This window comes from Geotrypetes seraphini, chromosome 2 (genome assembly GCF_902459505.1).
Source record: "Geotrypetes seraphini chromosome 2, aGeoSer1.1, whole genome shotgun sequence".
Lineage (NCBI taxonomy): Eukaryota > Metazoa > Chordata > Amphibia > Gymnophiona > Dermophiidae > Geotrypetes > Geotrypetes seraphini.
The window spans coordinates 472,587,715-472,615,556 of record NC_047085.1 but is presented as its reverse complement, the minus strand read 5'-3'; the positions used below and the strand labels follow the sequence as shown (position 1 = coordinate 472,615,556).

Below are 27,842 nucleotides of genomic sequence, written 5' to 3'. Positions count from 1 at the left end.
AAGTGAAAGGGGGATTGGAGAGGAGGGCACTTTGAGTAGAGAATTGAGTGTGGCAAGAGATGGCGAGTGTTACAGCCAAGAGAGTTAGTTAAATAGTTGTAATATTCTTGTTTGGCAAGTGAGAGCAGACTGGAAGGATGTCAACAGGAATTTGAAGTGTATGAAGTCAGCATGTGTTAGGGATTAAAGCCAAAGACATTCAGCAGATTGGGCATAGGAGCGCAGATAGTGGATGTTGGAGGTTAGCCAAGGCTAGGGTTTGGTGCACCTTAGAGGACGTGAAATGAAAGGAGGGTATCTAGAGCAAAAGAAAGAATGGTGTAATTATTTGCAAGGCTATGCTAATATTGGTATTGATGAATCACCTCCATGGATATCATGGGTCTCAAAAATTTCAGCTGAGGAATTGCGTTGAGTAAATATGAGTGTCTCACCAATGGAGATATGCTGACAGACACAAGGCAAGTACAAAGCTTATATCTGATATTTTTGCAACTGAATAAAATTGTGTTTCATTTGGAGGGAAACAAAGGACTTGTATTTTGTTTTCTGGCAACCCCTAAATTGTTATGTTTAACAAGGACTGTGAGGAGTCATTTAAACAATTTTGTTTTTCCTCTCCTGGGGAGTCATGCCTTATTGTGGTGGGATAAAGGTTTTTTCTTAACATACAACTCTCCATCCAGCGTAGGCAAATGCTGGAGAACCAGTGCTTAGCACAGGAAGAGGCTGTGGCATGACTATGACCCAGTCCGCACCAAGAAAAACTTTAAAAAGGGCATTTGAGACATTAGAAGTCAATTGCAAGAAGCCAAGTGTATGAGTAATGAAACCTACCTGTTGAAAGTGGGGTTTTTGTTTTTTTTAAATTCTTTTGTTTCTCAGCAGTGCCTCTACCAGTGATGAGCACAGCACTGCGTGTTTGAGAGCATCCTGACACTGAGATTCTTTTTCTATTTTTCTTTCATGAACTGTTTTGCTGCTGATAAAGCTGAAATGTTTTGGTTTAAGACTGTTCTGAAACTAAGTTTGGACATTTATAAGCACCAGAAGATGGTCTTTGAGAGTGTTTCTAGTCAGATCACTCGTCTCCAATGAAATCCTGAGCTGAACTAAAAGGGTTATCTGAACTCGTGTCACAGGCCAGCCAAATACCTGGTTATCGAGAGGTGGCTGTGACAATACCCAGTGGCTTCTATGGACATTTGATGTCAAGGGTGATCAATGAATCCTAGTACAGCTCTTGAACCAACGTCTCCAAAGGCAAGAATGTGAAATCAAATGTCCCAGATTTGATAATAAGGAGCCAGCTGGGCAACCTAAAAAGGGGCTGGTAGTTTTATTTTATTTATTTTTATTTAAAATTTGATATTTGTAGTAATGAAATATGAAAATTAACTTAGAAAATGTCAAAAACTCTGATTAAAGTGAAGAGAAGAAAGATGTTCATTTGACAAACATGATAAAAACATATATTTCATGCAAATGGCCAGTCCAGAGGAGTAGGGTCAGATAGTGTCTCTTAAGGCTTTAAGAATCTGTGCAGGCTCTAGTTAGATGTTGTCAAACTAATTACGAGGCCTTGATATACATACTCTTAGGCCAAGCTGGATAACTTCAACCGTGTCTTATACATTTCAAGCTATTTGGCATCTGTACTGCTGAATATTGACCTCCATGTAGTTTAAGATCTTCTGGTCAAAGTGAAAAACAGTTCACACTCATGAAATTGACTAATGACAGTACTTACAAAAAGCTGAAGGAACTTGAGGATCCTTTTGTGGGTAAGTATATAAAGTGCATTCCCACTGACGGGGTCGATGACTGGCAACCTATGGATTTTGTTTTTGATCAAGGAATATACAGCATCAAAGAGGCTGAAAAGAAAAACAAGAAAACCCTTCAGTAATTCTGCAAATAGCAAACAGCAGGATTGATCAGGTACACATGTGGATAACATCATCAGGTCACCAGAATAGAACTGCTGCAATACCACGTTAAAAAAACAAAAAAGGCCAAGACTGTTCAATATTCTTATTGTTGTCTGATCCAAGTATTACATGTGATGTACATGTATGAAATAAGGATCAAATATCTGCAAAGCAAAGTGGAAAAGAGCTACAGTAGCTGAAGTGGCTCTGATTTAATGAGACTTCATTTTAAAGGCGAGAGAACTAGCTTTTTCATAAGAGTACTGGATGTTAGACACCAGCCTATTAGCTAAAGCTCTTTTGGTGACTGGAATGCCAATTTAATCGGGACTCAAAGAAGCCAAACGATTGTGTAGCACCCCAAGGTGACCAAAAGTGTATGACCCTGAACTGGGCTGCTCCACAGTGCTCTGGTGGGGTTTTAAAAAATATTTTCCCCCTAGAGTTGCTACAATATGGGCAAGAGAGAGGGGGGAGGCTGAAGAGTTCTCTCCCTGGTATCTCTTCTGTCAATCAGACTTTGATGGTTTGATGTGTGACCATCTTTGGGAAAAGGTGATTAAAGTCTCCAGGGAGATGAGGTCACGTGATGCCATGAGCGCGTGAGGACGTTTCCTTGCTAGCTCCGGGGCTACCCTGCATACTGATCAATAACTGACACCTTTTTGCTGCATCTGTGGCGATTTTGCCGATTCCACGATTGTTCTGGGTGCATGGACAGATATTTAACTAGATCGAAGGAGTTCATGCAGCCGAAATCCGCCCGTAAGGACCGAGACCGAGTGCGGCCTGTGGAGAAGAAAATGGCGGCAAGCCCCGCGGCGGCGGTCTCGAATCTTACTGAGACCGCCCTGAGTGACATCAGGGAAGCGCTGGCCCAGGTACTAGGACCTAAACTGGAGACCTTAACTGAACGAATTATGAATATAGAAACTTTGTTGGCGGCGGCGGCGACACGCACGACCGAGCTAGAACAACGGGTCTCCAATCTAGAGGACACATCCACGACTCGGGGAGCGGAGTTCTGTGAGTTGCAGGCGCAGGTTCGAGCGCAAGCAGAGAAACTGGATGATTTGGAAAATCGCTCCAGACGCTCGAACCTGCGCTTACTGGGAATTCCCGAGACGGTCCCTGACCACGACTTATTGGGGGTGCTGGAGAACTGGCTGAGAGAGGAATTGCCACTCCCGCCCTCATTAGGGCCTATGCACATCGAACGTGCCCATCGCCTGGGCCGCCGCCCTGATCGGGAGACACGTCCACGTGTGGTCATCCTGAAGTTACTCAATTTCAGGCATAAGGTGGAACTGTTACAACTATACCGTAATAAGAGGGATGCCTTGAAATATGATGGAAACCTAATCCGCATTAGCCAGGACTTCTCCCAGGCACTCCAAGAACGGAGGCGGCCCTTTTATCCTCTTTGCACGCAACTTTCCGAACTTCACATGAGATTCCAATTCAACTATCCAGCTCTGTTGAGGATCCACAGTAATGGAGTCGTCTGGAAGTCTTTTCAGTCACCCGAAGCAGCCACTGACTTTATTAAAAAGCTTGAAAAACCTACTCCGGGACAGGTTTGACTCTGGAATCTGAGATCCCCTTACTGGGCTGTTTATGCATCTTAACTGTTACTGTTTATGTTTTCACTATTTGAGGAGACCCTGTCTTACCTCACTTTTGATTTATATCTTTCTACAAGCCGGGGTGGCCCTGGAAGAGGCGTCTTTCGTGACCCGTTTTTCTCCCACATGATGGGGGCTGTTGGGACTGTTGGGGAATTAGGGGGGGAGGGATGTTTCTGGGTGGCAGCGGCGGTATTTAGGGGGCACATTATGTTTGGTCTATTTTTCTTTATTTGTGGTTCATGTATTTTTTGGGATCATGTATATTGTGTGAATGGAGTGTGCTTGCATGGTCTAGGGGTGAGGCTGGGCACCCTGGGACCCTTTTCACTGGAAGGTTTCTTTTCGATGCCATGAAGAGCAGGGTACGCCATGGGTGATAGGCAGTTCCGTATAATTTCCTGGAATGTATCAGGTATAACATCGCCTGCCAAGCGTACAAAAATATTATCACAGTTGAAACATCACTCCGCTGATATAGCCTGCTTACAGGAAACTAGACTTACTGATATAGAACATCTAAAACTGCGGAGGGGTTGGGTTGGGGACATACACTATGCATCCTGCACAGGGAAGAGAGCAGGGGTGGCTATATTGATTAGAAAGGGCTTACCCTGTACTGTCCAGGTCCTGAGACGGGATCCAAACGGTCGTTACTTATTAGTGAAGGTACTCGGACCGGGGGGATCCTTCAGATTATTGGTGGGATATGGCCCCAATGGATATCAACATTCTTACTTTCAAAATTTGGTTAACATATGTTTACAGAATTCGGGTGACCCACTGATACTAGTGGGTGACCTAAATCAAGTATTGGACCCTGGGGTGGATCGCTCGGGGGGGACGGGACCTACGGACGTGCGAAGGACGAAGGGAGTCCCCTATCTGTGTCGGGCTTTGGGGTTGGTGGACCCTTGGAGGTTGCTTCACCCCACCGACAGAGATTATACACATCAGTCTAGAGCCCATGGATCCTTTTCCAGAATAGATTATACCTTACTTTCGGAGAGCATGTTTGCTCGGGTTTCGGAGGCTACAATCGGCCCTCTTGAGATCTCTGATCACCATATGATTTGGTTGGACGTAGCGGTGGGGGGTCCCCTGAATACCGGGATGGGATGGAGATTTCCTTCTTACCTGCATAATGATTCTCACTTTCGGGAATTTCTGTCAGATAGATGGGAGGATTACTGTTCAAATAATGCTCAACATATTGATCAACCTATATTATTTTGGGATGCGGCGAAGGCGGTGTTGCGTGGGGAAGTGATTGCCTACGTGGCTTCTAGGACCCGGAGAATTGCACAACGTATAGTGCAGCTCGAACGGCAGTCCACACTCTTGAAGCGGGAGCTGTTGCATGACCCCACTGTGGCCACCAGAGAGGCGTGTATACCGCTGCTCTGGCTGAATTGAATTCCCTTATCCATGAGCGGACAAAGAAATTATTATTTTTTCGCAAATATCAATTTTATAAACACGGTAATAAAACTGGGAAACTATTAGCATCGATAGCCAACAGCTGGAAGGGATCCCGATACATTGCTATGATTAAAGAGAGCTCGGGGAAAGTGATAACTTCAGCGGTGGACATCTCCACCTGTTTTAGGAATTATTTTGCAACCTTTTATGCTTCCACGGGTCCCTATGCTGGACCGGATGTGCAAGATTATTTAGAGGATGCAGGGATGCCTAAATTGTCGGTGGCTCAGATTTCCCGGTTAGATGCTCCTTTACAGCTTCAAGAAGTGTTACAGGCGATCAAAACACTGAAGCCTTGTACTGCCCCCGGTCCGGACGGATACTCCCCGGAATTTTACAAGATCTTATCGTTATCCATAGGGGGGTCTCTTTTGAATTATTACTCTGAGGTTCAGAAATGTGGCACTTTCCCGAGGTATGCGAACGAGGCCCTGATTACTTTGATCCCGAAACCATCTAAATCACCAACTGATATTGAATCATATAGACCAATATCGCTGTTGAATGTTGACTCCAAAATTTTAGCGCGTATCATGGCGGATAGGCTGGCGGCCCTGTTGCCCACCATCATTGTGCCGGAGCAAGTGGGTTTTGTGCGATCCCGTCAATCGGTAATTAATGTGCGCCGGGTGCTCCTGGCTTACTCTCGAGCTCAACAGGTCAAGTCCCCAGGACTACTGGTTGGGTTAGACGCGGCGAAAGCCTTCGATAAGGTTCATTGGCATTATCTATTCCAGGTTTTATTACATATGGGATTTCCGGATAGTTATATGGCATGGATTTGTTCACTTTATTCTGAACCTACGGCATCGGTATTGGTTAACGGTGTGCGTTCTGCTTCCTTCTCGGTGGGCAGGGGGACGCGTCAGGGATGTCCATTGTCACCTCTTCTTTTTTTACTGTACTTAGACCCCTTGTTACGTACACTACAAAAAGATGATGAAATTGTGGGGCTCCCAGAGGGATCGTCCCAATTGAGGGTGTTGGCATTTGCGAACGATCTTTTGCTAACGTTGGGCTCTCCTCAACGTTCCTTGCCCCGAGCTCTGGATCTTCTGGATGAATTTCATTTATACTCTGGTTTAGTGCTTAATAAACAGAAGTCCATGGCACTGTCAACATCACCTGAGGTACGTCTTGAATGGCAGGGGGACTTTCCTTTACAGTGGGCTACGTCCCAGCTGACATATTTGGGGGTGGTGATTCCTCAGGACCTGGGCAGGCTGTACTCTATTAATATTTCACCCTTACTTCATCGTACAAAGACTACACTTGCGGGTTGGAAGACCCTCCCCTTATCCCTCTCAGGTCGAATAGCATTATACAATATGATACTATTGCCGCAATGGCTCTATATATTACAAATGCTACCCATTCTGATAACCCCAATACACTTAACACAACTAAATTCCCACCTTTCCGCATTTTTATGGCGAGGTAAGCGGGCTAGGATAGCCTTGTCCAAGTTGATGTTGCCAAAGTACCGAGGGGGGTGGGGTTTACTGGATATTTCACGATTTTCCCTTGCGTGTCAATTAAGACATCTTCATGATTGGTTTTGTAGCACCACTTGGTTTTCTTTGCCTGAGAATGAATGCTTTGAATTTAGACCTTATCATTTTAGCTATCTGTTACATGTTAGGCATTTGCCTGATTTGCCGTTACTACATTCCCACCCCTTTTTGCAGGTAATGCGCATAGCTTGGAAGAGGTTATGTAAGTTGCTGAAAATCTCTTCTGTTACAACACCATATCTCCCTGTGGCTGGCAACGGGGACTTTCCTCCCGGCTTGGACTCTGCAACTTTCAGACGTTGGACGACTCTGGGTCTGCATTACGTATCCCAGGTGGTGCAGGATACGGGTACTCCGACTTCATTTGCTGAACTACAAACACAGTTCCATGTGTCACCTGGGGATTGGTTTGCCTATCGACAACTTTGTCACTACTTACATACATTGACCTCGGTGCCATTGAAAGAGGAAGTTCAATCTAGTTTACGGGAAGCGCTCGATCTTACTGCTCCAGACCCTATCCCGTTGAAAATTTTCCATAGGTTCTTACGGGACCTATCCGGAGAACTGGACTTAATTGCTCTAGCTCAGAAATGGTCAGCTGATCTCCAAGTGCCCATCTCAGACGATGTGTTACGAAAGGGCCTTCGGGTGGGGAATGACCCTACCCTATCTGCAATAGAGAAAGAGCGAAATTACAAATTTTTATTGAGAGCGTTTTATCCCCCCAAGAGAGCTATGACTATGGGGATTAGCGCGACTTCTGGCTGTGGAAAGTGTGCACACCCTATGGCATCTTTCGGACATATGTTTTGGACATGCCCCTTGGTGTCTACATTCTGGTTAACCTTGGTGTCTGCGGTGGCCGAGCTTTGGGGATGCTCATGGAGGATGCACCCTACCTTTCTCTTTACTTTACAAATCCGTTTCCATCCACCTAAACAGGGGTGTGCGCTTTTCCTCAGAAAGACAATACTCATGGGCAGGAAATGTATACTGACGCAATGGCTTTCGCCTCAACCCCCTTCTCTTCAACAGTGGAGGTCACTAATGTTACAGCAAATGTTGTTGGAACGCAAGGATATTGTGGACTTGACGACGAAAAAGGGCAGGCTGTTCCGCCAATGTTGGTTCCTCTTTAGTTTAACATTTGTCTCGACTATTCAACAACAACTTTGGGATGTATGATTTGTATATTATTTACATACTTTGATCCCTTTTGAACTGTTTTGGTTTTACCGCTGCTGCTGCCCGGGTGGGGTGGGGTGGGGAAGTCTGGGAGAGTTTTGTGAGTTAACAAAATGTTCTTGCTTTTTGTATGTTGGTTTTGACATGCTGTGTCAATAAAATATATTATACATAAAAAAAAAAAAAAGTCTCCAGGGAGGAGGGGGGGGAGGAGAAAAAAAAAGATTTTAATGAATTTTGCTAGCGCAAACACTTTGTACTACAACAGCCAAAATCCCAGTCTTTTATGTGAAAACACATACAAAAAAGTTGCAAAAATTCAAACATAACTTTGCAGACTGCTTGACCCCATGAAAATAAAGACAGCCACTCTCAACATTTTAGAACTGCTGCTTAAGGAAGTGGCCCACTGGCTTAAATAAACCGGGGTGTGGCAGGCCTACTAAGATGGACAGTTGGTGGTTATATGCAAACATAAAACGATAAAAGAAGCAGTCATTTACTTTCTTACTTATTATTCTGGGGTTTTACTAGCTAGATATAAAATGTATAGATAGGGAAACATGCCCATATGAATGAATGGGTAAGAAAGGTTTATCAGTAATAAAATGAATATAAAAGAATTGAGAACCAGATAAACAAATAGGAGAATTTAAATTGTGAACATTGATAAGAAGGAACGTATGTTTTTGCTGAAGTCACTGAGGGAAGGAGCAGGACGCTGAGAGAAGCACTCCCGTTCTGAAGGAAAATTTCTTCATTTTCACTTTTCAATAAAGATATTTCTATGCCTAAAAGAAGAGGGAAACCGAGGGGTATCCCTCCACCTACCCCGGGCTTCTCGATGCCGAGGCAGACTGTGATAACAGCATACACAGTCCCTACCTCCACATCGGGCGTTTCCGCTGCTGTGGAAAGGGAAATCCACAGCTTGGACGGCGAGATGTCGCTCTTGCTGAGCCCGCGAGGACCGCACACCCCTCCCATTCCCGGAGAATCTTCGTTGCAGCGGAGCTGGCGGGAGGGCTCCCCCGGAGTGTGGGGTGAGGCTTGCTCTCTCTCCGTAGTTGACCCGGAAGTCGAACACGCAGCAGACACGCTGATCCCGACGTTGGAGAGGCAGCGTTCTGGGGGAGAGGAGCCGTCGGTGACCAGCGGTGGGGAGGTTGCAGGAGCCCAGATTTCCAACGCTGGAGCAGGAGCCGTGCTTGGGTCGGCTGATGTCCCCCTCCTTGGACCGTTGGTGAAACCACAGGCTGTTACCCTGGACTCCATTTGGTCTGCAATTGAGAATCTTCACCTGGTATGTTCTAACTTTGTTACTATGACTCAGAATTCTACCTCCAGGATAAGCTCCTTAGAGACTATTACCCAGCAACACCAAGTTGAATTAAAAAATTTGGATAAAGTAACAATAGAGACTAAGAATTTGATTACCAAACAAACAACAGAAAAAATGATGATTTTGAGGAAGATTGAAAACCTGGAAAATCAGCAGAAAAACTTAAATTTGAGGATTCTTAATTTTCCGGTTGCCAAGTTTATGTCTCCTCAAGAACTTTTTAAGAACTTTATGTTGAATGTTTTAAAGATACCTGAAGTAAGTCTTCCCCCGATACAAAGAATTTACTATATAAAACAAATGCAGAAAGAAAAAGCTACAGCGGATGAAAATGTTCAATTAGATGTTTCTGCTATTCTGCAGTCTTCTGATATTGAAATTCAGGGAAGAGCAACTTTATTGGTCTCATTGGTATTTCTTCAGGATAAAGAGATGTTGCTGAAATTGTATTTCAATTTAAAGCAGATTTCCTATTTGGGGGAAAGGGTATACATATTTCCTGATGTTTCGAGGTGGACGCAGTCCAGAAGGAAAGAATTTCTGTTATATAGATCAAAGGTGATTGCTTTGGGGGCAAGTTTTCAGTTGCGATTTCCTTGTAAATGTTTTATTTCCTATCAGGGAAGTAAATATATATTCTTTGAACCTGCCCAATTAGGTTTTTTCCTTGAAGGTAAAGGTATCTCTACACAGTCCGAATGATACAGGTTAATAATAATGCGGTTATTTTATTTTGGATAGGTAAGATCTGACTGCTCCATTTCTTAAAGTTTTCAGTTTCCTTTGTATATTTCCCCTTTCCCGAGGGGTGTTACTTTCATCTTGTCTCTTCTCTTTAAGTTGTGGACTGTATTATATGATTTATATGGATGTTTAAATTTCAATTCTTGGTATGTAATATGACTAAGAGAATAATATATTTCTGTATTTCTTAAACATCTTGTATAGGATGCATTAAAATGATAAATAAATAAATTAAAAAAAAAAAAAAGTCACTGAGGGAAAACAGGCACAGGCATTAAAGCTGACAAACTTGTGTTCTGCAGTGTAGGATAGAAAAAAACCCAGACCAGATTTCCTTAGTCTTCAGACTAAGTTTTCCCACATTTTTTAGTTTCTTCAATTTGTCCAATCCCATACAGGTCCAGAGGATATATTCAGGGGACTGGCTGGCAGACTTGGGTTGGCTTCTGACCTTGTTGCTCTAGAAATGGACTTTTTCTACATTCCAAAGAAGGGCCCCTTTTGAAGAATAAAGTTACCTAGATAATTGGATGTGTGTGTATTTATATATAAATATAAATAAATATATATATGTATGTATATATGTGTGTGTGTGTGTGTATATATATATATATATATATATATATATACACACATACACATATCTATAATAATAAAATGCTAGCCGCACATGCACACTCTCGCCGCGTGTTCCCTGAGATCTGATCTGTCGCGCTGTGCTGGCGAGAGTGCACATGCGCGTACTACGTCACCAGCTGACGATCGCCTCCACAAGCCCGCTCCCAGCCAGCCGACGATCGCCTCCACAAGCCGGGACTGGGGCACAAAGAGCGCCTCCTGCCCCCCCCTCTCCGGGACGAACCGAGAAATGGAGCAGGGCCGCCCTCCGCGACAGACCAGAGGAGTCCGAGTCCTTTGCCACCCCCCCTTCCCTTTCCTTCCCTTGGACCCGACTACGAACCTGGCGATTCCAGCAGCGTGTGCAGCAGTCTTCACATGCTGCTTCGGGCCCTTCTACTGCCCTGATTTGCTCTGCTGCGTCTCTGATGATGTCAAACTGTACCTCAAACTGTATTAGGTGACTTACACAGAAAAGTCAGACTTTTTGAAAATTGTTGTTCAGCCCCTCCCCTTCTCACATGAGAGACAAAGAACTGCAGAATGTCAGATAGCTGCACGCTGTTAGATTAGTAAGATGTGAGAGAAGCAGATGGATTTTAAGAGGGACAATTTAAGGCTGTGTACATGAATATCTTTTCTTGCAAGTATATTTTAATATTAGAATTGTTTCTTCTGTTTTTCTTTTTATTATTGATTTAAGTTAGTATCAGAATGTAAACTTGGGAATTCCTTTGTGAAGGAAACCACTCCGATTAATTACTATTTATTTATTTATTTCAATTTCTATCCCATTCTTCCAGAAGCTCAGAACGGGTTACAAGTAGACATTCACAATCGTTTGAAAACAGACTAGTCATGAGGACTCTCCTGACATCCTGTCTCTTGAAATGTTAGACTTGCATTGAGCCACATCTGTGCATAAGTAACCTTGAGACATGTCACAACTTGCACAGGCTTGTTTCAACATGCTTCCTACTTTCTGTCATACTCAGGTAGATAAATTATTGAATGGCTCTCGTAATAATGCTACTGAATTAAAGATTCTGGTAGAGACCCATTTACAAATAAGTAAAGACACTTTATTAATTTGGAAATAATTGGGAAGAACACATACTTTGTAAATGGGTCTTTGCCAGAGCCTCTAACAAATTTAAACTGCCCAACAGAGCTCTGTTTCAGTCCTTCGTCAGGGGCAGAAACAGCGTCACCGCTTTCCTGCAATCGGGCATATTCCCAATTTATTGAGATAAGTTTTTTCTGCTTTCACATTGAAATTTGATTTGATCATGGATTTGGATTATTAGTGGGATCGGCTACACGCACTGTTTACCAGCACTTTAAAACAACTCAGTGGAACTATCCTTCATTTCATATGATTATATCAATTCTGAACGTTTCTTAAGGCATCAGAGAGATTGTTTAACACAATAAAAAAGACCCTGAAAAAAAAAATAAAGAGAGATGTTATGATGTATTGAACGATCTCTTTAGGCACCAAATATATTTGTACCATATTTGAGAAACTGTCAGGGTAAAACTGCTGAATTATTTGATGCAGTTCTCCAATATTGGAATAGCTAATTTCAAATATTGTATCTCATCAATTGGTGTTCTTAGACCTAGAACATCACTAGGGAACATTTATATCTCTGTTTTTGGCTACATTCAGGATTGATTCTCCAGTTGCTTTTCTTTTTCATTTTCTGTTGATTTTTGTTAGGTATTATAATTAAAAACTGCCATACTGTATGAGATCAAAGGTTCGGTCCATAAGGTTCAGGTATGAAGTGTGCCACATATGTGATCATCCTCCATCAGGTATATCCCGCCTGAAAAAAAGATTGAGAACCACTGGCTTAGAGGTAACTGAGGGCTAATGAATTGTCTGCTTCTTTTTGGGGGCTTTACTCTGTATTGTCACAAGTAATTTACTTGTGAGGACTATTGAATATTGAAGAAAATTAAAAGAAAAAAAATCCTCAGATGTATAGACTTTTAGATGGATTCAGTTCCACTGAGATAGTAAACTGCTTATGATCCAGAAAGTAAGGGCTTCTTTTCTTTTTAAACACAGATTTTGGAAGAAAATACAAGTAGGAAGTACTATTTCTTTATTAATGTGGAAATGCTTTACCACTTTTGGTGGAAAACTTGGGAAGAATAGAGAACTACTTTATTATGGTGAAATACAAGTATAAGGTTTCAAGTTTGGTATAAACATCCCTGGTGGCAATGACCAAAAAGGTGAAACTCTTGAAACCATTTTACAAGTTGTTTACTCAACCACCACCATTAAGATGGCTCCCAAATTTAACTGTGCTTGCAGTGAAAAACTGGAGTCCAAAATCTGTACTTTTCAGAAGTATATTCCAAGCTGACTAGCAGAAAAGCACTGGTCCTTGAAAACCCACCTTGCCTAAATGGTGTTAGAGAACATAAGAAGTTGCCTCCGCTGGGTCAGACCAGAGGTCCATCGCGCTCAGCAGCCCACACCCACGGTGGCCCATCAGATCCATAACCTCTAAGGTGGTCCTTGTCCAAGCCCTTTAATTACTAGGGTTATTCATAGTGGCCTTAACTGCCATTAGAGAATGCAAGAGATGGATCTATTGGAAAAATGATGGAGTTTGTTTATCAGGACATGCACTGGTACCACAAGAACAGCCTGTTATATTGCAAACTCTGCAAGAGGAGGTAGGAGCAATCCATATGACTTGTATGATAGCCCTCAAAGCCAGTCTTATGGCTTGAAGGAAGGGACCTAGACCAAGTCTGAAAGGATAAGAAGACTGATGGCTTTAGAAAAAATGTATGATAACCAGTTGAAATATATGTGATCAGCATAAAAACCAAGAAAGTAATCTCTTCATATAATGTTATCTGTGGGTGAAGGGAAAGAATCATAGCACTGTGTGTAGGAAATGCTAATCATGCAGATATCTCAGCGCAAAAAAGTATCGCTGGTAATCTGCGCTGAAAAGGTCCAGAGTTGACTTTATACCCAAGAAATAAATTGTTCTGAAAGCTCAGTACATATTGTGTCATCTGTCCTCTTTGGTGATGAGACCTGAGTTGACTATTAGTGCAGTGAGGAAGCTGCTCTAGAGCTTCGGTGCTGATTCTGTGGTGTACAATGTGCACTTTTTTGCCATTAGATTGGGATACTTCGGCCTCGGGCCACAAGCAGCGTCAATATAATGAAAGCATTTCTGGCTTGGGAACCTTCAAGGCACTCAGCTGCTGTTGACATAAGTTTTTCTCCTGGATGGCTAAACCAATGGGGGGATGGTTGAGGAAAGGGGAAGGAGGGTGAAAAGGTGAGTCAGGTCATCTCTGCTTCTTTCTTGATGTTAGTCATTTGCAAGTTCCTCCCCATGTTCATCTCATTATCTTTGTAACTGAAGACATTCCTTATGAAAACTAAGGGATATGAAGATATAGAAGAGACAGATGTCTGGACAGATCAGATGAAGGTCTACGTTTTGGCAGATTTTTACACACTGAGCAGGAATGGCCAGCAGAGTCTGTTGATATTTTATTTTAGATAGATAAGAAAAAAAAAATAACAAAAATGACAAAGAACCATTTTAGAAAATTGAGATGTAAATACCATGGGAATATAAGAGTTGCCACACTGGACAGATTATAGGTCCATCGAACCTAGTACCCTGTCTCTAACAGTGGCCACTCCAGGTCACAAGAACCTGGCAAGATCTCATAAAAGTAAAACAGATTTATGCTGCTTTTCCTAGAAATAAGCAGTGGATTTTCCCAGGTCCATCTTAATAATAGCTTATGGACTTTTTTTTTTTTTTTAAAAGGAAATTATCCAAACCTTTTTTCAAGCCTTGCTAAGCTAACTGCTTTCACCATATTCTCTGGCAACAAATTCCAGAGTTTAATTACAAACAGGTGAGAGAGCTTTGTTTTCATGATTAATTGGCAGATTGGAAAAACACAAAACTGAGGAGTAGTGTATGCTCAGACCTTTACATTACATTGTAAGCTCTGGGAGAACTGTTGCATCCCAGTAATGTCTGAGGATGTCACCCACTTGTGTGCTTGATTAAGCTGGTTGACAGAAAAAGACATTTATTAAAAATGAATCGCCAGTTAAGACTGCTTTCAACATAAAGAGTAGCCCGAGACCCCCGTGTCGATGGGCGTATGATAACACGGGGCTGGCAGGCCTGCGTGTTGCCCATCGGCTGGGGCGGTCGGAGGGGCGGTGAGTGTGGGGGTGCGGTATGATTGGCTGTTTAGGGCAGGACAATTTGAATCGATTGGCGGTAGTAGGAGCGCGCGGTGGGGGGGGGGGGTGAATTTATAAAAGGGGAGACTGTGGAGGACTCAACCGTCGTGGGTCCTCCTGAGCCGGTTTTTTTTTCTTGTTTTCGTGGCGTTCCGGTGACCCCTCTACCTGTTGGCTATGGCGGAGCGATTGGCGGCGGTGGAGGAGCAGGAGAGCGACGAGGTTGAGATCTCGTTTCGGGCAGGGGACTCGTTGGTGGAGGACCCGGCTGAGCAGGTGGGTGTTGGAGGCGGGCTCGAACGGGGCAGGCCGGAGCGACGCTCAAAATGCGATGCGCTTTCGGCGATCGCTCTGACTGGCTCTGCGGGCCTTGTGAGTGGGCGGGCTTCGGGGAAGGAAAGGCCGGAGCACGTTGCGACGCAGAAGGGGGCAGGGCCCAAAAAGATCTGTGGGAAGAAAAAGTCAGGCAGGCAGGCGCCTGTCCGGCCTGTGGACCGCAGCTGTGCAGCTCCTAGCTTAATACAGGAGTCGGTGGGGGAGGTGCGATGTGCAGGGCCAGCTCTCTGTGCTGTGTCGGGGCAGTCGGGGTTTCTGAGTGCAGCTTCCGGGTCTAGTGCGGAGGACCTGAGTACAGCCCCTTTGTTGGGGGTGGATGGGTTGTCCCATAGGGAGGGGGGAAATTCTCACCCATCGCCTCAGCCTTCTACTAGCTGGGGGTCAGGTGTTTGGGGTGTGAATCCCATGGGTCCTTGGGGGTCTCCTTATGGCATGATCCCTTGGTGTTCTGGGCAGCAGGGTTGGGGTTCAGGTTCTTTGCCCCCCTCCTGGGGGGGTAGTATGACTCCGGGATGGATGGGTGGATCATTGCCTTTTGGGGTTGGGGGCCCTGGTTGGGGTATGCAGGGGGGCGGTGTTCCGGGCTCTGTTCCTGGTTGTGGTTTCTTTTCGCAGAGTCCAGTGATGGTTCCGGAAACCCAGTGGAGTGCAGCGGGAGCGGCTCCGGGTCCCTCTACCGGCAGCATGGATGGCGTCTCTGATCGGCAGCGTGGCGTGAGAGCTTCGGTGACATCGGCGTTGGAGTCAGCGGCTGTTGGCGGTGGCGTCGCTGGTCCCTCTTCGGGTGTGGTGGTTGCTGGCCGTGGCGTCACTGTTGAGGATGGCGTCTGCAGAGGCTGCTGCGAGTGGCCTCTCCTTGGCCGAGGCTGGACCTTCCACTTCGGGTAATGTTGCGCCTGCTGTGGTTTCTGGGGCGAAAACTGGGTGGAGGAAGGGTAAGGGGCGGCGCAGAAGGGATTCGTCCTCTTCGAGTCGGTCTTCCTCTTCGTCCTCATCTTCCTCGTCGGCATCTTCTTCTCCTCGGGCTGGGCCGGTTAAGGAGGGGGGTCCTGTGGGAACGGGGGGTGTGATGCAGCAGGGGGATAGTAGAGGTGTGCCAGCGTTGGTCGCTCTGACCGAACTATGGGAGCGAGTTCCGCGCGACTTACGGCACAAGATTAGGCGACGTGCCTGTATTGACATTTTTCGTCTTATGGAGGGTAGGGCACATCGGCGTAGCAGGAAAAAATCCAAACGTGCGGCGGGCGCGGATAAGCCTTTGCCGGTCTCGCGGTCCATCCTTAACTGGATACGGGCCTTCATGCGGCTAGCCAGTGTTTGGGGGAGGTCCCGTCCCGAGGATTATGGTTTATTGTTAGCATACGCCGATTCTGTGCTTGATGCGTATCAGCGCTTTGGTGGCTGGACATGGTTAAATTATGATGAGGCGTTCAGGGATAAGATGGAAGAGAACACACATATGTCGTGGGGCACGCAGGATGTTAATCTGTGGCTCACCCATATGTCCTCAAAAGCCGGGGGGGGCCTCTTTGGGTGTGGGTCGTGCGGCGGCAGTTACTCCGGGCGGTGGGCGGCCCTTTCGGCCCGGGATGGGGGGGGTGTCTGGCGGAGGAGGGCTCGGTGATGTGTGTTGGAGATTCAACAAGTCCAGCTGCTCCTTCACGGACTGTAGATTTCGACATGCGTGCTCCCAATGTGGGCAGCCGCATTCCCTCCTTAAGTGCCCCAAGAAGCAAGCGGGAGGTCCTTCAGGGGTTGGCAAGTAGTGCTGGGTCGCGTGCGGTTCCTACTCCGGTTATGGTGAGCATGTTGCTCCCGTGGCTGCGTCGTTATAGGCCGGTGCGTGTGGCTCTTCTATTGGAGCGCGGGTTTTCTGTGGGTTTTGAGATTCCATTTCGGGGAGAGCTGATTGGGGTTCGGGCACGCAATTCGTCCTCTGTTACTCATTTGGGTGCCGTGGTCCGCCACAAATTGGAGGAGGAATTGCGGCTGGGCCGGATTGCGGGTCCTTTTCGGGAGCAGCCTTTTCCGGTTATGATGGTGTCTCCTCTAGCGGTGATCCCTAAGAAGGAACCCGGTAAGTTTCGCCTCATTCACAATTTATCTCGGCCTGTTGGGTCTTCCGTGAATGATGGTATTCCGAGGAATCTTTGCACGGTTTGTTATTCATCCGTTGTGCCCTGCGGCTCATTCTTAGGGCGGGCCGCGGTGCTTTGTTAGCCAAAGTGGATATCGAATCCGCCTTCCGATTGTTGCCAGTTCATCCGCAGTCTTATCCGTTGTTAGGTTTCCGCTTTGACGGTGCTTATTTCTACGATCGTTGTTTGCCTATGGGTTGTTCTATCTCGTGTTCTTATTTTGAGATGTTCAGCTCATTCCTTCACTGGGTGGTGGTTCAGCGGGCTGGGTTGGATGCGGTTGCTCACTATCTTGACGATTTTCTGTTCATAGGACCGGCGGATTCGGACGACTGTTCGCGTTTGAGGGGAGCCTTTGAGTCCATGGCTGCTGAGTTTGGGATACCTTTGGCGAGGGACAAGTCTGAGGGTCCTGTGTCGTCTCTGGTTTTTCTAGGGATTGAGTTGGATTCTGAGAATTTGGTGACTCGTCTCCCGGTGGGTAAGGTTCAGCAGCTGCTCGGTCTTATTGAGCGTGTTTTGTCGGCACGTAAAACTACTTTGCAGGTAGTTCAGTCCTTGATAGGCTCTCTTAATTTTGCCTGTCGGGTTTTGCCCATGGGGCGTGCCTTTTCGCGTAGATTAGCAGCTACCACGGCGGGGGTTAGGGATAAGCGACATTTTTTTGCGACTGTCTGCGGGAGTTCGAGCTGATCTGCGTATGTGGGCTTGTTTTTTACGCGACTTTAATGGCTATTTGCCTATGCAGGCTCCCGAGGTGTCTAATTGTGACTTGGAGCTGTTCTCGGATGCGGCTGGAGGGGTGGGATTCGGTCTGTACTGACAGGGGGCGTGGTGTGCGGAGCGCTGGCCTCAAGCTTGGGTGGAGAGGGGTATTACGCAGAATATTACACTCCTGGAATTGTTTCCTTTCATTGTTGCCTGTGACTTGTGGGCGGATAGATTGCGGGATAGGCGGGTAGTGTTTTGGTGCGATAACCTGGGGGTTGTGGAGGTGGTTAATAGACAGGTGGCGCGTTGCCTAGCGGTGAATGGGTTGGTGCGAGCCTTGGTTTTACGTTGTCTGCGTCTTAATTTGTTTCTCAGAGCACGACATGTCCCTGGTTTGCACAATGGCATTGCTGACGCTCTTTCTCGTTTCCATTTTTCACAGTTTCGTCGGCTGGCGCCGGAGGCTCACGAGGAAGGTGCTTCGATGCCGGCACATTTGTGGAGCCTGGTCGAGAAGGAGTGTGGGACATGCTCCGCCTGTCGGTAGCGCCGGCTACTTGGTCTAATTATTCAGCGGGGTTCCGTTTGGTGGCTACTTTTCTATTCAGCAGGGGCTGGACACCTGGGGATGTGGCCGAATTCTTGCTGGAGGATTTCGTGTTGGATTCCTACAGGGCTCAGCTTTCCCGTCGGGTGGTGCAAGGGCGTTTGGCTGGGTTTGCCTTTTTCTGTCGGGCTTTAGGTTGGTCCTATCCTGCATCGGGTTTCCTGGTGCGTCGCCTGCTTCGAGCTCTGGGGAGAGCGGTGCCTTGTAGGCCTGATTCTCGTTTGCCTATTCGGCATGCCTTGCTGGTGCAGCTGTTGGCAGTTTTGCCGGATTTGGCCCACTCCCCTTATGAAGCTGGTATGTTTCGGGCGGCTTTTTCCCTTGCTTTCTTCGGTGCGTTGAGAGTGGGGAAGTTGCTGGTGAGTGCAGCTGACAGGGCTAGGGGGCGCGGTTTGTGTGTACAGCATGTGCGGTTAGGTGACAACGAGGTGGAGATTCATGTGGTCAGCTCCAAGACAGATCAGGCGGGACGCGGGCAGTGGTTAGTTCTCAATAGGATTGCGGGTTGTATTTCTTGTCCGGTGTCTTGTTTGCGGCAGTTTTTATTGGTGCGAGCGGTGGGGTCCCCGATTTTGTTTGTTCATGCTGATGGGGTTCCTCTGTCCAGGTTTCAGTTTCTGGCGGTCCTGCGCCTAGCTCTAGCACGTTGCGGGGAGGATCCTAGTTGCTACGGCACGCATTCTTTTCGGATCGGTGCGGCCACTAGTGCTAGTGCCGCTGGGATGCCGGAAGCGGGTATCCGGCGGTTGGGGCGTTGGGCCTCAGGAGCCTTTCGCTCTTACATTAGACCGGCCGAGTCGGGTAGGGGGCAAAGGGGGAGAAGGGAGATTCAGTAATTTGGGGATTGTTGTGGGGCACGTGTGTGGAGTCATAGTTCTGGACTGTTGCAATTTGTTGTTTGCTTTTCAGGTGCTGAGCGGAGCGGTACGGTGGTGTGGATCATTGGCCATTCCTTCATTCATTGGGCTGACGAGAGGGCCTTGTTGCGCCCTGGAGGTCGACATCTTGGGCTGGGACATTTGGGCATCCGGGTATCCTGGTGGGGGCAACGGGGCATGAGGTGGCATCAGCTTTTGCCGTTTTTGTCTCGTTTGCGGTCCTGCCCACGTCGTCCGGACGTGCTTATTCTTCATTTAGGGGGTAATGATGTTGATACATTGCCGGCTAGGCAGTTGCTCAACATCATTAAGGATGACTTACGCGTTCTTTTTGCCTGGTTCCCGAGTACACGGGTTATTTGGTCGGATGTCATTCCGCGGCCTCGGTGTTTGGCGTCTCGACGTTGGACTCGAGGATTGGCCAAGTTAAACCGGCAGGTAGGAAAGTGGGTTGTGTCCCAGGGTGGTAAGCAGATTTTGCACAGGTGGGTCGAGGTCGGTTGTGCGGGGCTCTTTCATAAAGATAAGGTTCATTTGTCTGATGTGGGGTGGGACCTGCTTTTAGATGACTTTGCGGTGTGTTGTGAGAGCGTTCTGGGTTTATGTTAGCCGCGGCTTGTTTCTTGGGGGGGGGGCCTGTGGGATCACAGGCCTGTGGCGGATCTCCCGAGCTACTGGGTCATTGGGGCTCATCCGGTGATGAGCGGTGGGCCGGCGGGGTGCCTTGCCTGGTGGGTCAGGTGACCCGGATAATGGGGCATGAGGGACATGCCACCCCTCTGACCCGTGCTGGGGTGGCAGGGTCGAGGGCACTGAAGTTTATGGGTAGCTCGGGAGGAGCTCTGGGTGTTTATGTTAACTAATGTTATAATTGAAATTATATTATGTTAATTGTTATGATTAATAAATTGAGCTGCGGCTAATTACCAGCAATTGTAGTCAGAGTGTTTTTTGGGGTAATGCTTGGGGAGTATGGGGGAGGGGGAGTTAAGGTGTTGGGGTTATAGGGCAACAGCGGACGTGTCCAGATCCCGATGTTAAGAGTAGCCCGAGACCCCCGTGTCGATGGGCGTATGATAACACGGGGCTGGCAGGCCTGCGTGTTGTCCATCGGCTGGGGCAGTCGGAGGGGCGGTGAGTGTGGGGGTGCGGTATGATTGGCTGTTTAGGGCAGGACAATTTGAATCGATTGGCGGTAGTAGGAGCGCGCGGTGGGGGGGGGGGTGAATTTATAAAAGGGGAGACTGTGGAGGACTCAACCGTCGTGGGTCCTCCTGAGCCGGTTTTTCCCTCCCACCCTCCCCATGTTTTTTCCGGTAGTTGGGAGTAGCTCGGGGGCGGATCTCCCGAGCTACTGGGTCATTGGGGCTCATCCGGTGATGAGCGGTGGGCCGGCGGGGTGCCGTGCCTGGTGGGTCAGGTGACCCGGATAATGGGGCATGAGGGACATGCCACCCCTCTGACCCTTGCTGGGGTGGCAGGGTCGAGGGCACTGAAGTTTATGGGTAGCTCGGGAGGAGCTCTGGGTGTTTATGTTAACTAATGTTATAATTGAAATTATATTATGTTAATTGTTATGATTAATAAATTGAGCTGCGGCTAATTACCATCAATTGTAGTCAGAGTGTTTTTTGGGGTAATGCTTGGGGAGTATGGGGGAGGGGGAGTTAAGGTGTTGGGGTTATAGGGCAACAGCGGACGTGTCCAGATCCCGATGTTAATATGTTCTAATGTAACTTGTCAGCCCTCATTCTTTAGATCCAACAAAGTGAGCTGTATACTCTCTTCAGTAATTACAAAAGATAAACTACATTGTTAATATATAAATAGCATGAAATCACTGAATGACTCTTAGAAGCACTAGAGGAACAATTTTCAAATCAATAATTCTATATTAGGAATGATTACTTTATACAAGTGCTGACCGTCACTGGCTAATTTAGATCTAGATATTCCATGCCTGTCCTTATTCGGCTATCAGAACTAAGGCCCAGATTCTATAACCGACGTCCATGTTGCAGACGCCGGTTACAGAATTGGGATTTTGGTCCGGATCTGTATAGGATGCGGCCACTATACTTTATCGCGGCAAGGGATTTCCCTGCCGCGATTAGTATAGCAGCCACAACTACGGCCGCCAATCTCCCCAACCCCCCCCCCCCCCCCGACGTTTGCGGCAGGAGGGTGGCCAACTCCTCCTGCCGAAAGAACCCCCCCAAAGATCGCCGGCAGGAGGACCCAACCCCTCCTGCTGGACCCCCCCAAACAAGGGGCCTTAGGTGCTTGGGCCAATCAGGCCCTAGGATCCTGTGGATTGAGCAGGGGAGGGGCGGGCCTGCCTCATTTGGACAGAGGCGGGCCTGCTGGCCACAGTGCGAAGACCCGTCCGGCCAACTTGGCGGTATGCTTGAGGGGGGTTCCGGGGTGGGGGTGGAGGTCCGACAGGAGGGGCTGGGCACTCTCCTGCCGGCGATCGTCGGGGTGGGGGGGGGTTGTTGAGGGGTCCCGCAGGAGGGGTTGGGCATCCTCCTACCGGCGATCTTCGAGGAGGCTGTTAGGGGGTCCGGGGAGGGTGGTTAGGGCATTTTGGGGGGGGTAATTGGGGGAAGGTCCGGCAGGAGAGGTTGGATACCCTCCTGCCAGTGATCTTTGGGGGGGACGGGTTCTTTCAGCAGGAGGGGTTGGGCACCCTGCTGCCGTGAATGTCGGGGGGGGAGGAGGGAGTTTGGGGAGACTGGCAGCTGTAGCTGCGGCCGCTATACTAATTGTGGCAGGGAAATCCCTTGCCGCGATAAAGTATAGCGGCTGCGTCTACTTACCATGTAGGCCAGCATTTTGCTAGCCTACATTGTAAGCGTCTCCCGCTCTGCTAGGGAGACGTGCAGACCACCTAAGGCCACCGCCTAGCCTTAGGCGAGCTTAGCGGGCTTGTGGGCCTCCCTAGGCTCCCGGAGGTGCCTTCAATATAGGCGGCCTGCCTGGGGAGCATTTTTTTTAGAAAACGTGCCTCCCGATTGGCTGATTAGACAGCTGTAGGACGCCTACAGCTGCCTACAACTGGGACGCACTTTGCAGAATCAGGGCCTAAGTATACAAATCTTTGACAGCACCTGGAAGTTATACAGTCAGACAATGTAGAAACTGGCCTTGAATATCACCAGCGCCCTTATAATTCCCAGCTCCTATTGCTTTGAATATCAACCCCATTGTTTACAAACATACTGTTAATGATTGTCTAGGAGGCTAAATTTAAACATTTCCACAGATCACTAAATTCCTTTTATTTTGCCAGTCTCAACTATGTACAAGCTCATACCATCTGAAAAGACAACATTGCAAGTCATTACAGTAAACATTTTCCAGGGTTACACAAATGCGTTAAACCAGAATGCACATAATAGATCTCTGAATGGAACCCAATACATATCCATTCTCAGTTACACTCAAGAGCCCAATTTTATTACAAGTCCCTACTGGATAATTTGTATGGGTGAATAGGGAATTATTTTTTTTATCTGCTGCTCCCTTTCCATCCCCCATTACAAAAATAACTTTTCTCCCATCCTTACTTTCCAACTAGAGAATGACAAGGAGCCAAATTTTTCCCCGTCCCCATGGAAACTCATTTTCCCATCCCGTCCCGGGTGAGTTCTTTTCCTATCCCTGCCTCTGATGTCAGAGAAAGGGCGGGACCGCCGGAAGAAAAAGCAGCACAGCAGGGCTCAGAGAAGGGGCGGGACCGCCGGCAGAGGAAACAGCTGGGCTTGCTGGCATCCGGAAACAAGGTAGACAGCTTCTCCATGGGGGAGGGGGGTGAGGCTGTGGGGGTGCGAGCGGTCCTTCAGGGTGGGGGTGCGGGTGCGTGCGAGCGGTCCTTCGGGGTGGGGGTGCGAGCGGTCCTGCGGGGGGGTGAATCGGATGTCGGGAGGGCATCAGGCTTTCAGGGTAGGGACAGGACTTCAAGGAGGAAAGGAGAGTCGGGGTGGGCGAAAACAGAGTCAGGGTCTCCAGAGGAGAGTCGGGGCGGGCGAAAGGAGAGTAGGGCAGCATGCGCGGTATACGGGTGTGCGCGGTATATAAAAATTTATGTACATAAATATGTGTTTTTTGCGCGCTATACCCGTGTGCACGTTTTACACGGGTGCACGTTATCTATGTGAAAATACGGTAACTTGCAAAACTTATCTTGCAAACCGAGTGTTGACTCGATTTGCAAGCACCCCCCCCCCCCCCCGGAGAACCGGCATCGCTCCCCGCCCGCTCGCAAAGCCCCCCACCCCCCCACCCGAACAACTTGAACTTACCCCCCCGTCTGGCACTGGCACGCAGTTGACAGGACGTGCTTGAAGATCTTCCTGCCTCTGCTGGGCCTTGCGCATCTGCGCATGCTCAAGGCCTTCTAATTCTCCCTCTCGCCAAGGTTCCACTGTAATTAAAAATACCCTTTGTGGGCCATGTTCCACCCAAACATGGGCTGCATCAAGGGTTACATTCAATTGAGAGAGTGCTAAAATCACACACACACTAAAAGCACGCTAATACTCAGCACTAACCAACTGTTGCTTCTTCAGATTAGTTAGCAGCATGTTATGCTGCAGGTGTTTGAAGAAACAACAACTGGTTTGTGAGGAGTATTAGCATGTTTTAAGAACATAAAATAAGAATTGCCGCTGCTGGGTCAGACCAGTGGTCCATCAAGCCCAGCAGTCTGCTCACGCAGCAACCCTCTGTTCACAGACCAGTGCCCAAACTGCGTACGTTCTGGTTCAGCAAGGAACTTGACTAACTTTGTCTTGAATCCCTGGAGGGTGTTTTCCCCTATGTTAGAGTATATTATTTTAGCAAACTATCCACTAAATGTAACCCTTGGTGCAGCCCATGTTTGGACTAAAAGTGGCCCACATTTGGTATTTTCAATCATTTGCAATAAAGATTATTTTCTATTTGTTTGCTATTCTTCTTGCCAACTGCTTTGCTGCCGATTTTGACACCTCTGTTTTGGAACTCTGCTCTCCTTCAGCAGACAGGGGGATTGATTAATTGCATGGGTGAAGAGTAAAATCTAGAGAAAAAGTCTGGCCGGGGGGTGGGTGGGGAGAAGAGGCTATAGCTAGGTTGGCTTTCAGTCAGGTGATTGGTTTTCATGAACATGATATAATGTCGCCAATGGTAAGCTAGTGCAAGTTTCTTTAGAGAACATCACAGCCTCAAAGGCTGAATCCCAAGAGTGCTTTGATTCAGACACAGAAAGACACCAAGAGAATACATTGAAATGCCCAAATCAGAACCTGGACAGCCCCATCACTATCTTACAATCACTAGCAAATCACCCGGCTGTATCTTTTCTGATTTTTGTCTTAGTAAATTTGATTTTTTTAATGTAAAATTTGGGAGATGGTTTTTAGAAGGTTGAGCTACTTTATTTGAGTTTTTAATTAGTGAAATGTTATGTTTGAGAATCTCAGAGAGAGCGAGAACCAGAAGGCCTTGAGCATGCGCAGATGCTCAAGGCCCAGGCAAGAGGCAGAAACTTATTTCACTGGCACCGGCACGTCCTGTGGGCTGCGTGCCGGTGCCAGATGGGGTAAGGCTGAATGCTTTTGGGGGGGGGGGGGGAGCATTCGCGAGCAGGGGGGGATGATGCCGATTCTCGGGGGGGGGGGTGCTCCTCATAAATCGAGTCAACGTTCGGTTTGCGAGACAAGATTTGAGAGAATGTTTTGCTCGTCTTGCAAAACACTTGCAAACTGAGGTTTGACTGTATTATGATAGTTCGTCAGTTTTATTATGAGTGCTCCTTTGTAACTCACTCAGAATTGTAGGATGTTAGCCAGTATGAAATTTTTTAAATTAATTAAGCAGTAGATTTAAATACATTAAACAAGACAAAAATAACATTCCAGTTCCCACTTAAAAAAAAAAAAAGAGAGAGCCTACCTTGCATCTGGAGTTATGTTCACTAAAGGCTTAAATGTTTCTTGCAAATAAAGCTCTGCATCATAAGAAAGAAAAGTGTACGTCAAGCAATACAAATGATTCTTCTTTATTTTGCAGTATTATTTTAGCCAGCTCAAAGGAAATAATCTGTAGTTCTGAACATTAATTTCCACATCAATTGTTTAGAATGTAAAACCAATCAAAAACAAAATACAAACTCTGAAATTGAAATTACTCAAAAACAGCACTCTTGTTAATGCTGAAGAAATGTTTAAAGACAACACTTCCATCTTTCAGCATAAATAAGAGAGCAACTTTCCTTTATTCAGGACAAGTGTATTGCAAAATCTCTGCTTCTTTGTTGAAACTATCTTGCGCTTTTCTTTCAAGCAGCAAAGTACAGCTGATAACTCAGTCGTGGTACTTCTCTGTGTTTTATGCCAAGTAAAGCACAACTTATTTGGAATTAATGGTGGCAGAATCCTACATGACATCATTTACAGACTTTCAAGCAAAAAACTGTTGCACAATAACAGAATATATCTTGAGCCAGATGAAATATTCCATGGAGCAGTTTACATGGACTCCCCTCCACACCACTAGAGGTCACTGGTGCAAAAGGAAAACTGAATTTATCTTTTAAATATAGTTGCTGCTTTAGTTCACTTGGGATAAATAGAAATCAAATTCACACAAGTTGTAGGTGATAACACTTTTCTTTATCAACTTTGTGACTAGCTTTAGAGGATTGTGCTACTTTCACCAGTTAATGCATTGACATGTAAAAAGCACAGCTCCAGAAAGCTAGTCAGAAGTTGCCCTCAGTGACAAAGCTATCACCTATAACTTGGCTGTTACAGATAACTTGTCACAAGGCTCAACAATAATTATTAAATTATTCTTAGAAAGGTCAATTCATTTCTTTGAGGGGGACTCAAGAAGAGTCCCATTATAAACAGAGCCTCAAGGCAGGAATGGGAACATCCAGTCAGGACATTCACAATTTCCTGGTAGTTTATGAAAGGCACACAACCTCTTGTAAAGTACATATAAGTATGCTGGTAAATACACATTTTTTATGGAACACAGTGGGAGAAGCCATTTCAAAAGACCACTCTCCTATCCTGTGGAAAAGTGAAGGCAATTATAAGTGTAGCACTACTGACAATTTCAGAATTTGAACATTTTAACAAAACCCAATAATTTATTTATTAATTTTATTATTTCTATACTATTATATCCTAAGTGGTTCATATTTCCCTATCTGTCCCAGAAGGTTCAAACTCTATCTAGTGTACCTGGGGCAATGGGGGGATTAAGTGACTTGCCCAGGGTCACAAAGGAGCATTGAGGGATTTGAACCCACAACTTCAGGGTGCTGAGGCTGTAGCTCTAACTACTGCACCACACATTCCCCACAACATCTAATTTGTCTGCAGAAAGACCTTACAAGGCAGGTCCTTCTTGTTTAGAAACTTGAGTCCCAGGGTTCAATGGTTTAACTCTAATACTGCAAGCTTTAGGAAAAGGAGGGAAAGCATCCTTAAGGATCTGTATAAATTTCTGGTTTGTTTTTTTTTTGCTTAAAAATTATATCATCTGGTAACAAAATTGGGTATTTTAGAAAATTAAGGAGCCATAGATTTAGTTTTCTCCACGTTCCAATTTTTTATGAATTAACCTCATATCTTTCAATAAACCCCCTTGAATTTCCAGAAAAGCAGCCACCTGACCTTCCAAGCATTCCAATATTTCCTGGGAATGTTTAAAATCTCGATCTGAAGCCTCAGAAAATAAGTATGAGGGATTATGGCTGGGCTCTGGGCATTGCAGGCCCGTCAATCAAAGATATCTGATGCCCAAGTCTCTCCTATCCTCCCCATACTGCCTCTAGAGTAGACAAGTCAGTAGCATGACTCTTCCCAAGCATATTCAGTTCATCCACGAATTGAGCATGCTTGGGTAGTGTCAGCATTGGCACTTCTTCAGCCATGAGGTAACACAAGGAAGAAGGAAGTAGCTTTAGGAATGGATTTCTTTGACTGCTGGGCTTTGGCATCCCCACCAACCAAGGTATGATACCTGCCTACCAATACAGCAAAGCGTTCAATTTAAGGTATTATCCATTGTACACCAGGTTCTTTACCATAAGCCCCCCCCCCCCCCGATTGTTTTCAGGACTTGTTAAAACTATATTCTTTGAGTACAGAGTTACAATCAGAATATGCTATGAGATTAGCCTTACATAGGGTATGTACTATAATAAGAATTGGGGATGTCGATGTTCTCTGTGGCAGTTGTGAAGTTTTGGAACTATACATTGACAGGTCAATTGTATAGGCCTAGAGATGTTTTAAAAAAAATTACTGAAAACACATTTGTTTGTGGATGCATTTATGTGAGATTATAAGGTTTCATGCAAAGAAGTTAGCTCGATGTTAATAACTAATGTGTTGTACTGTTTTTATCTATTTTGTATGTTGATTATACACTGCTTAGATTTTTAAGAAGTATATCAATTTTTAAATAAAATAAA

At 46.3% G+C, this 27,842-nt stretch overlaps 1 protein-coding gene across 10 annotated transcripts in view; it reads right to left on the bottom strand.

Moving 5' to 3' along the window:
- PRKAG2 (protein kinase AMP-activated non-catalytic subunit gamma 2) overlaps positions 1-27,842 on the bottom strand; it is a 642,927-nt gene that overhangs the window by 47,755 nt on the left and 567,330 nt on the right. For all 10 annotated transcript variants that reach the window (XM_033931676.1, XM_033931673.1, XM_033931675.1 and 7 more), the window contains 2 exons: positions 25,307-25,361; positions 1,751-1,877 (listed from right to left, as the gene is read on the bottom strand). In XM_033931676.1, the coding sequence (XP_033787567.1) occupies positions 1,751-1,877; positions 25,307-25,361 (182 nt within the window). The remainder of the gene's footprint in view (positions 1-1,750; positions 1,878-25,306; positions 25,362-27,842) is intronic.